The sequence below is a fragment of the Cephus cinctus genome, unplaced genomic scaffold, assembly GCF_000341935.2.
Source record: "Cephus cinctus unplaced genomic scaffold, Ccin1 Ccin1_scaffold0143, whole genome shotgun sequence".
Taxonomy (NCBI): Eukaryota; Metazoa; Arthropoda; class Insecta; order Hymenoptera; family Cephidae; genus Cephus; species Cephus cinctus.
The window spans coordinates 490,859-500,999 of record NW_014332873.1 but is presented as its reverse complement, the minus strand read 5'-3'; the positions used below and the strand labels follow the sequence as shown (position 1 = coordinate 500,999).

Below are 10,141 nucleotides of genomic sequence, written 5' to 3'. Positions count from 1 at the left end.
GTGGTTTGAAAGAGCTTGACAATCTAGTGAATATAATTAATGTCACTGATAGTACGAAGAAGAAAGCAAAGATGAAATATAGGAATTTCAATACATTGTACAGTTAGATATTAAGTAATGTGTGCATGGATGCAGAATTGCTGGATCGAAGGGAAAAGGATGTTCAAGTCTGAGACGCGAGGGGAAACTACATGTGATATATATAAACGCCATCTGAACAGTTTTATCTTGTACTGTTAGTCCTTAGGGTTTCATGCAAGATGGCGTTGAAAGCGACACTAAAGATTGAGGGTAGAAAATAATCATAGAATGTTTAAAAAATGATTTTCTGTATATTTAATTATTGTTAGGATCAGACAATTTAAGATAACTATAGGTACGGAAAATCCTTGCGGAGCAAAATTTCTCGTTGGTTGATTTTGAAAAGGTTAAAGCATTTACGCTGCTGGTGGCTTAAACGAATATTTCTAACTGTTGGCTAGAAGTAGAAACAGAGATGAGTAGGGAGATTGCCAATGAGCCGATTTTCAACGTCAACGTCTTACATCTTACGTCTTCTCCATTTCGTTTCGTGATTGAAAAATAAGTCGACGGTGCTGCTGCACTTTTACTGAAAAAAAAGAAATCAAGATGGAGACGGCCAACAATAAAGCTGACGCTCAGCTTAACGCAGAGAAAAAATCGTACGCCGGTATTCCAGAGGCTGATTTTGTGGTAAATATATCAGGGATTAGCGAACTATTAATTTAATTACTTACTATAGTGGCTTTGTTCAAACTGTTCTTACAAACGTTCTGTGCTATCTTTAGTCAGGCACGGTCCGAAGTGTCGGCATGCTTTTTCTGTTTTTTTAATATACATTTTTTTAAAAATACTGACTCACTGACTGTTTGTGAAAAAATCAGCTATAAAAAGTCAGCTATAAATTTTATATTTCTTGATGAAATCTATACTAGTTGTCAATTGTCGCGGTAGTCTTGTCAGATTTAATTTGAGACCTTATATGGTTACATACTATCCACTGCTGCACCCACGTATTATAACTATATGTCATTATGACACTGGGTAGTATAGCTTACACCGAGTAGTTTATCAAGTTTATTGTGTGAATTAGAATATTGTTTTAATACAATGATAATTATGTATTTAGGATGATGTTGATGCTTTCATGGCCACCCCAGAGAATGAGGGTTCTGTCGATAAAGTTCTCAAAAAGCTTGACGAGAATCACAGCAAATATAAATTCATGGAATACAATTTGGTCAATAAGAGGAGAAGGCTGAAGGCTCAAATCCCAGACTTGGAAAGGTCTCTAGAAATGATAGAAAAGCTACAAACAGAAAAGAACAATAGCCATGACTTGGAAACTCAGTTCCTTCTATCGGAGCAAGTCTTTGCGAAAGCTATTGTACCACCCACAGATAAAGTATGTCTCTGGCTAGGTGCTAATGTGATGCTAGAGTACACTCTAGACGATGCGCAGGAATTGCTTGTGAAAAATATTGAAGCAGCAAAAAGAAATTTGGGCTACGTTGAACACGACTTAGATTTTGTCAGAGATCAATTCACGACGACTGAGGTGAACATGGCGCGTGTATACAATTGGGATGTTAAACGTAGACAAGCTGCAAAATCATCATGAAATTCATTAAAATAATGACGTAATTCGATCAGAGAACTCCTAACCATAGTTTTTCGAATCGACGAAGTGAAAAAATCTACGTGGAGACCGAAACAAGTGCAACTACATGTTTTTCAAGTAATGTCATGGTTAAAGGAACAATTGGATACAAGAAGAAATATATCCGCATTTTTTAGTTTAATGTTTGGCAGAGTAATTACACAGTTGTGAATTAAAAGCATTTGATTGAAATTTTAGTTATTAAACTCCATAATCTATGCGTTCTTACAAATGAATTGGATACTTTTAAGAGTAACCTTTATACTTACGTTAGGATATTGAAGAAAAATGTACCAAATACATGAAAATATAATGATTATCATACAAAATATTTAATGGGTAATACTCTATCGACTTTATCTAGGTGTCATAATACGATACATACTTACATTATCTTAACGTCTACGACGCTCAATGATCGCTAGTCTTGTAATTCGATTTTCCCTACTCAAGTTATTATATCAGAAAAGTTAGTCTTAACATTTCGCTTTTTTGAACTTTGTCATAAAGGAATAGTTTGTCATGTCTTATCTTATAAATCCTAATATTACTCATCAAGTATGTTGTAAGGCACATGGTCCGGCAGATTTTGCTAGAAACTTAAAGTAAAGGACAAGCTGCGACTAGTTTGAAACAAATGGTTTTACATGGTCCATTCTTTTTGTTATTCCGCTGTATCCTCTGGCTCCAGTTTGATCAATTTTGCTTTCAATTCTATTATCGTTGCCTTAGCCTCGTCTAGTTCTTTCTTAAGTGTATCCACCTCCGAAGCTCCTTCAGTGATACCTCCAAGATTTCTTCGTACATATCTAAATCTGTGTTAAGAGAATGCCTTCGAACATACTATAAAAAAAAAAGAATAAACAGAACGTGAAAGGATACTCCAAAGCATCATCTGGCTTTTCCGTCTCTTCATATAACGATACAAGTACTTTTGTAAGTGCATCCATTACACCAGCGCGCTCCAAATACTTTCGGAACTCCTCGCGTTTAGAATCAATTGGCTAAAAAAAATGATCATTAGAATAAATGAGATGAACATCAACACAGGATAAGGGTTAGAATCTATCCGTCAACTCCATGCCGACAAAATTTGTAATCACTAGCAATCTCTATAACTTTGATTTTACCTTATAGTTAGACATTTTTCCTTTTACAAGAAAATTCAGGCTGAGATATTTTATTCTTTTTTTTTTTAATAACAGCGATTTCAACGTACTCCTTTTAGAATAACGTAAACGATACTAAACGCACGCTGTTGAACGTGCTCCGATGATTCCCGATTGGCACCGATTATCGCCGATCAACCAAAATCTTGTCAGATTCCAATGACACGAGCAAAGCTTTACCTTTTATGGACTTGAAGTATCAAAGACTCAGAAAATACACTTAAATCGCACTTATATCATATAAAATGCATCAGGCTCGAGCTTCAATTGAAAACAAAGGTCCGTGCAGTGACGCAAATAAAAACACTTCTCTAGGCTCCAGTGATATGCGCACAAAGAGGCTTGAAAAAACAATATGGTGGCTACTCGCGTTTAATCATTCGCCAGCATACAGAAATGACTACGAGTCTCTCATAACGAATAAGTGATTTTCAGTGTAAAAGAGAACTCGGACTCTCGCAAAAGCTACGCGCTTGTGATGTTTTATACAAAACGCGAAACGATTTTATGTATATTCGTGACGAGCATGATCGCTCTCTGTTCGCATCTCGGTGACAGAATGTTGAAACATGGAAGCACTCCTGCCATGCGCGCGATATTTGACAACCTGACACACGCGACAGTCGGCGCACTGACGTGGAGCTTGATAATAATTCTATCGAGAAAATCTGTAGTGCATAATGTATTTCAAATTGTTTCGTGCTTCCTCGTATCGTCATTAATCGATCTGGATCATTTTTTGTCAGCTAGGAGTTGGAGACTGAGCGTGAGTATCTTTGACGTTCAACTAAGAATGTTTCATAGTCGATTAAATGAGAATGTCAACCGTTACAAATTACATATACGCACCCGTGACATTTTTCTGGGACTTTCTCCTTCCTCTGTTTGGATAGAGTTATCCGAAGAATCTGCATGGACAGTGCAAAGGGAGGGATTAATTACAGTAATTTGAAGAAATGCAGTTGGTATAGAGTGTGACACTTTCGAGAGCGAAAAGAAAGCGCCCAGAATGATTTCGATTGTTTCATCGATCGTTTTTTTCTTTTAACTGTCAGGATTCACAAATCGTCCTTTGTTTTTCTGTTTTCTTCGAGTTGTCAGTAATTTTAGGTTTTCTGTGCAGGATGCAACGCGTTTGGATAAAAGGCCCTTTCTTCATTGCTCGACAGTGCCGATATTCGCATGGCTGGTTCTCATAGCCATTTCGAAAATGACAAGTCGTCCGAATTTGATCAATCACGCGTGGATCTTATTGGCGGCTTTTTTCAGTCATCATATACGAGATGCTAGCAGGAAAGGGATGTGGTTTTATCCTTTTGGATCTACTCCGCCAATTCCTTATTATTTTTATATTTTTATAAGCATGACTCTTCCTTTTGTCATTCATTGGCTAATGTTTACACCCATGCCTCTCGTTGAATACGATGCCATGTCAATCGATATTGTCTAATATTGACAGGGGCTTTAGTGGAATTTAAAATATTGAAATCAAAGGATTTCCTATAGAAATCTAGGATCCTATTAACACTCAATCTTCTGTATACAAATCATTGCAAACTTGATACCGAGACTCGATAGGAATCAAACTTGAAATATCTGATAAGTCATGTTACAGATTTACAAATAACGTTACCTGAGTATACGATTCCCGTACTACACGATACAGTAAGAAATTTTCTCATGTATTAATTTAATAATTTTTACTGATCTGAGAGAAACAATCGATCGACCTGATTGTTTAATGAATAAATCAAATAAATCAAGTGATGTGGTTCTATTGTCATGATCCTCGTAAATCCTAAATATTTCTCTTTCTCCAATTTCACGTTCTCCCACACGATTTAAAATGACAATCATTATCTTTTATTTTCATCAGCTGCAGAATGAATAATTCGAGAGTGCAACAATACATTCGTGCAGGAATGCATTACTGGAACTGCATTCAAAATGAATTACAATCCCTACTCCTACCGTGAGCCGATTAACGTACGTAGCTAACTCAACAAATCACAATAATTAATATCAATCATCATCACGATAATTATGACGATTATCAATATCACTCTTCCATATATATATTATAATATATACAAAGTGTCAAAAATATCTTCACTGTACATCCCTAGAAAATAATACATAGTATTTACTCTAACCTCTTATTCGTATATTAAAGCCGAATTCTCAACAGACCAATAACAATGGCTGTCTCGAAAGACAGATCGTACCAAATACCACACAATGAATTTGTACAATATTTCGACACAACCTCCAGGCAGTTGCCTAACGTAAGAGTCGTTACATACTATCGATACTCGATTAGCGACAAATCGAGTGAGTAAAATACACAAACGACTCAAGCTAGACCTCAAGAGCCACACAGTAACGCTTGAAGTGGCTGCTTGTTCCAATTGTAATATAAAACAGACGGCAGGGTAGGAAGGTAAAGCAAACACTGAGTAAGGCTGGGTCGGTAAGTGGGAAAAGGTACTTTGACTGTTTTCTCGACTCCGGCAAAAGACATAGAAGCGCGTGGAGCATTAGTGTTCTTGGAGGGGTTTTATCAGCATTCAGCATTCAACGTTCAACCATTGCTTAGTTGGCAGTGTTACAAACGGTTTACAGTACCACGATCAGTTCAGTGAATAGTTTGGTTTAATTACATTAGACATACCTGAACTAGAATTCATCTCGGTACAGCGTACAGTAAAAATTATAAATCCGAGGAGATTCGTCGAGTTTATCAAATGGGACTGACGCACAAACGGATTTCTTAATTTTCGCAAAAGCACTTCGTGCACCACTGGAGAAACTGGTGGGGGGATATTTGATCGAGGAGTAGAGACACCTGTAATGTCGTCGGAATATCTTGGATATAAACTCGAGAATGATAACTCGCTGATAACAGCTGCCTTGGCACATTACGGGACGTTCCGCTCCTACGGAATCTACAAGGAATCTGTCTGAGCGCCCGTGGCCTGTCGTACAGACTGTTTACCATGGTGAGTACGGATTTATTTATCTCCCAGGATTTATTGAGTATGTCTGTATACCATTGAGAGGAACGATCGATTATTATATTGCTGACTTCATATATTCGTTATCGGGTATTAATTCGTTGAACCTCGTTTACAGCACTTTACGCTCATTCAATTGAAATGACGGTTATTACGAATATAAATAAGTCAGGATCCAAGAAATAATACTTATCAATCTTCATACTTGGAATTGCTGTTGTCATTCTTAGAAAACGTGTGGGATGAATCGACATGCACGACGTTAATTAAATACATGCATAATTACATACATCCGTGTGGTCAAGGACAGATTGAGATAATTCAAAAAGTCGAACAGGCACTCGAGCGCTTTTTTTTATCTTTCCACAATATGAATTCGATTCGTATAATAACGATAAGGCCGCACTACGATTCATGTGCGGATATAAGCCTCGTGAACGCGGACGTCCAAGACGGTTAGTTCGAGAAACTTTTCTTTCGCGATAAGACTGTAGGAATAAATTTTTCAAATTCTTACGTACAAACGTAACCGTCGTAGCCTTCGAAATACGTGGACATCGCGTTAAGAGTAGCCTTGCGAAATATCGAAGGAAGTGCAGAGCAGCCGTGCGTGGAATAGGCAGAGATCCTTTCCATATTCTTGCATTCCTACTTTTAGAATCGTTACGGGATTTACACACTGCCAGCGTATCCTGCCAGACTCGTCCATGGCTGTGTCTTTTCTTATGGCAATTACGAGCCTGACCCAAGGGAGATCGTGACGTAACTCGATAAGACGACTATTTTGAGTTTCGACAAAATATTAATTATCGTCGACCGATCAAACGCTGATTAATTGATTGAAATATGTGCTTTTCGTTTTTCAGCCGACATTTGAGGAACTCACGCTATACTTTTTTATAGCCTGTGGTGTTGGCACCGGCGCCTTCTGTATACTATTCGTTTTGGTCACTATTTTGTTCTTTAAATTACGACGGATGAGAGTGGACGGGTGAGTAGAGTGCAATTCTGTTTTCTTACGTAGGTCAGATAGCGAGTTGATAATTCATTGAGTCAGAATTTAACGATAGAGAATATCTCTAGCCTGAAGCGTTTACCTCTTTAATTACAAAGCAATCCGATAAGAGAAAACAACTATTTAATGTTGATTCGCTTGAACAATTGCGAAATCACTGATAGTATATCTACGTGAGATCTTGCAAGAGGGGTTTATTGTGTTTCTGATGAAAGTTTATTTATAGCAATGAATATGGTATATGATATAGATATGCGTGTAATTCATACAGTAGAATCCTAGATGCGTAAAGACTTTTAATCTAGCACGCACGACACGTGCGAGTAAACTGGGACTGTGGTAAATATTGTTAGTTGCGACGGCGTCGGTAATTTTGTACTGTACCGAAGGAGCGTTGTTTATTCTGTATAGTAAGAGTAGAATAATTCTTGTGGAACGTGAAATATAATTTCTTTTCAGATCTAATCAACTTAACCGGCAGACGAATATGATGGCTGATTTTTGTTATACGAATCCAACTATTGTCCCTGGGGAGGAACTCTCTCGTCGAGGATTTTCCATGTACAGTGGCTCTGGTCATATAAGTAGCGTAGATTTTGGTAACAAAGCCAAGGACTACAATACTCATCATGAAGCTCGTTCAAAATTTTAGAAGCCGTCCTCGCTGCCTCGTCTCCATTGAATGAGCTACAATACTTGTTACCGTTTTTTTAATTGTTTACGCTTTCTGGAATGATTATCAGCGCACCCCATTGCGTTCTTCGTTATCGGGAGACGGTACAAAAGTACAAAGTCTTCATTTTGGAAGAGGAAACTACACAGCCGACGTTTAGCTATTAGTGTTAGGTATCAGAAGAAATTACATCAACCAAGATTAGTCAATTTTATATTGACGGTATTTCTATACGATTATATTGTCTAGTCCCTCGAGGGACTGTCATATGTATTAGCCTTTGATCGTAGGAACATACCGACTTCTGGAAATTGTCGGTAACTTATCGTTGGTCGGTAAAGACGCATGCGAACGTCATGATGTAATTTCAACGAAGAAGTCAAATAATTAAATACCTAAGGAAGAGACAAAGAAATCTTAAGCGATTGAGTCAACTGTAACTGTGGCAAAGATAAATTTTTTTTTTTCTATTTAATTTATGATCTTTCCTGCGATGTACTTACAACTATGACGTATAGTCGTTATATTTTTATTCACTGTTTATAATGTTAATCTAGTAACGTTACCATGGTAATTGCAACATTCGTATATGTACCATTTTGTGTTTGCGTACCAAAGAAGAGTGTCAAAAGAAACTAAGGATGCACTCAAAACTCCAGTATAAAGTTAAGTAACACAAAGAGTGTCAGTAAGCTCTACGAGATCTCGAATAAAGAAATACAAATTTCTAAAATCCAAACTGTTGCCGTACTATATCGTTACTTCGACGAATACACTGACACGTAATTATTCGCAATAGCGGAAAGGGGTTCGCAAAATGGCGAGGATCTCCGAAGAAGCAGAAACGTAGTCAGGTCCTTAGCGCGATGCAGACTCTAACGCAAGTGGTAAAATAATATAAGGCGACGCGATTTCCGCGGAGGCATTCAACGTCATCGGTAAGAGGGGATGCTGCTCGTAGGTTCCGTTGGGTATCGTTCAGGGTAGGCAGTAGTATAGGATAGGCCGTAATTGGTATAAAATCGTCGAGCAAACACATCGGACAAGACAGCCCGAGGGTTGTGGGCGGTGTTGCGTGCCGTATCCCTGGTTACCGTAGGACTCTCCCAAAGCACCCCCCCAGTACCTTGATTGCGCACACAGCTACCCCTTGGCTGGTGTACATATATATACTTACCTCACCCAGCCCATATAGCATATAGTATACAGCATACTTCGCTACATAAGCACGCCCCTTTTTCCATGTACACTGATCCCCGTTTTCGCGTAATCGACCCCCGCGCCCCCTTCTATATATTCGCGTATACCCATATTCCAGTGCCACGAACCGAGCCCGCCTTTCGCACTATCTTTTTCCCAACCGTCCCAACGACCTTTTCGCACGAGGATATTCGCTTGCGATTTCGAAGCTCTTCGCGCCACTGCCGAGCACCCCTCTCGCCCACCCCGCCATTGTTTGAACACCGTACGAGGGTATTAAGCGAAGTACGAATTTTATACGCGCAATTATTCTAAGCACCGGTCCAGGATAATTCGTGACAAGTGTTAATTTAGCGCACGCAACCTGTCGAGTGTTTGGTTTGGATCAAATCGGCCCCTTCTGGCCCGACGCTGATGCACCCTGAAAATCATATCCGTGACTATTTTCTTTAATCATTGGGGACCGCGTGTAGCGCTACAGGCCGAGTTTGGTATCCTGGCATATGTTATTCTATAGGGTGATCGACAAGTACTTTGACATACTAGACCTAATAGCGGTGAAGATTTGCGCAAACAGAGCAAACTTCTCTGCCGTGCTAGCAGCTAATTTAATGGCGTTCAGTCTGCCGCTCGGCCAATAAACGTTAACGCCGCTGATCCCTCGAGACAATATTCCCGATCCTTCTAGCAAACGAAACCTTCCATACCTTTTTCTTTTCATATTTCCCTCGAACAGCTTCACAGACGCGCACATACGTCCGAGCCATTTTCCAGCGATTTTCTTTCTTTCTTAAAATTTACACGCGTCCATTTGTCCCCGTCTCAAATCCTTGACTACGCGACGCTCTCATTACTTTCTTAACCCTCGCTCTTGCTACCTAGTGCCCTCTGCTCGTTCCTTCGTACACTCTGTACAGTCCGCGACACAAGTACATGCTCGACCAAGTGCTCGAGGTCGCGTATAAAACTTGAAGCCTTTGAGGTCTCATATTTTTACGAGCGTCCAGTCACTAAAGGAAACAAAAGCCTGTGAAGTCCATGGGGTCCGATGCCAATCACCCCCCCCCTCTCTCCCTCCCTCCCACTCTCTCTCCACCATACGAATCCCCATACCTATCCGCAAGAGTCGACCTAACCAACTGGCTGTTTCTCCAAGGGAATCTCAAATCACCGAGATTTCTTTGGTTTTTCTCAATCGAGTGAAAAAGCAAAGCTTTTTCTTTTCAGCACCCAGGGGCTAAAAATACTGGTATTACGGACAGAGCCATGAACGATCAACCCTAACGAGCGATCGTACAATTTCACAGAATCGTGATCTGCCCGAAGAATTTAACAAGGGACACGCGTTGTGTCTCTCGGCGACGTCACACACATCCTTACAATACTTTA

At 39.4% G+C, this 10,141-nt stretch overlaps 3 protein-coding genes across 5 annotated transcripts; 2 read left to right on the top strand and 1 right to left on the bottom strand.

The window, feature by feature from the left end:
- Positions 1-489: 489 nt before the first annotated feature.
- LOC107263247 (prefoldin subunit 3) lies at positions 490-1,900 on the top strand. Its single transcript, XM_015730231.2, has 2 exons — positions 490-714; positions 1,151-1,900. Exons 1-2 carry the CDS (start codon positions 631-633, stop codon positions 1,640-1,642), a joined length of 576 nt encoding a protein of 191 aa, XP_015585717.1. The 5' UTR covers positions 490-630; the 3' UTR covers positions 1,643-1,900.
- A 97-nt stretch (positions 1,901-1,997) lies between these two features.
- Positions 1,998-5,654, bottom strand: LOC107263248 (c-Myc-binding protein). 3 transcript variants are annotated; one of them, XM_015730232.2, is made up of 4 exons: positions 5,522-5,654; positions 3,700-3,758; positions 2,564-2,685; positions 1,998-2,490 (listed from the first exon to the last, which is right to left on the bottom strand). In XM_015730232.2, exons 1-4 carry the CDS (start codon positions 5,535-5,537, stop codon positions 2,346-2,348), a joined length of 342 nt encoding a protein of 113 aa, XP_015585718.1. In that variant the 5' UTR covers positions 5,538-5,654; the 3' UTR covers positions 1,998-2,345. The 3 variants fall into 3 exon arrangements, with proteins under 3 accessions (XP_015585718.1, XP_015585720.1, XP_015585719.1); XM_015730234.2 differs by lacking the exon at positions 5,522-5,654 and adding an exon at positions 5,004-5,142; XM_015730233.2 differs by lacking the exons at positions 3,700-3,758; positions 5,522-5,654 and adding an exon at positions 2,812-3,398.
- LOC107263246 (transmembrane protein 267) lies at positions 3,329-4,614 on the top strand. Its single transcript, XM_015730229.2, has 2 exons — positions 3,329-3,616; positions 3,974-4,614. Exons 1-2 carry the CDS (start codon positions 3,329-3,331, stop codon positions 4,298-4,300), a joined length of 615 nt encoding a protein of 204 aa, XP_015585715.1. The 3' UTR covers positions 4,301-4,614.
- Positions 5,655-10,141: the final 4,487 nt, after the last annotated feature.

Excerpts from the sequence above, each read along its gene's own strand:
- LOC107263246 (XM_015730229.2), top strand. The coding sequence starts at position 3,329 with ATGTTTTATACAAAACGCGAAACGATTTTATGTATATTCGTGACGAGC. Across the intron at positions 3,617-3,973 it reads CTAGGAGTTGGAGACTGAGC|GATGCAACGCGTTTGGATAA; the intron begins GTGAGTATCTTT and ends TTTTCTGTGCAG.
- LOC107263248 (XM_015730232.2), bottom strand. Across the intron at positions 2,686-3,699 it reads GTCCCAGAAAAATGTCACGG|CCAATTGATTCTAAACGCGA; the intron begins GTGCGTATATGT and ends CATTTTTTTTAG. Across the intron at positions 2,491-2,563 it reads AAGCCAGATGATGCTTTGGA|ATATGTACGAAGAAATCTTG; the intron begins GTATCCTTTCAC and ends ACACAGATTTAG.
- LOC107263247 (XM_015730231.2), top strand. The coding sequence starts at position 631 with ATGGAGACGGCCAACAATAAAGCTGACGCTCAGCTTAACGCAGAGAAA. Across the intron at positions 715-1,150 it reads TTCCAGAGGCTGATTTTGTG|GATGATGTTGATGCTTTCAT; the intron begins GTAAATATATCA and ends TTATGTATTTAG.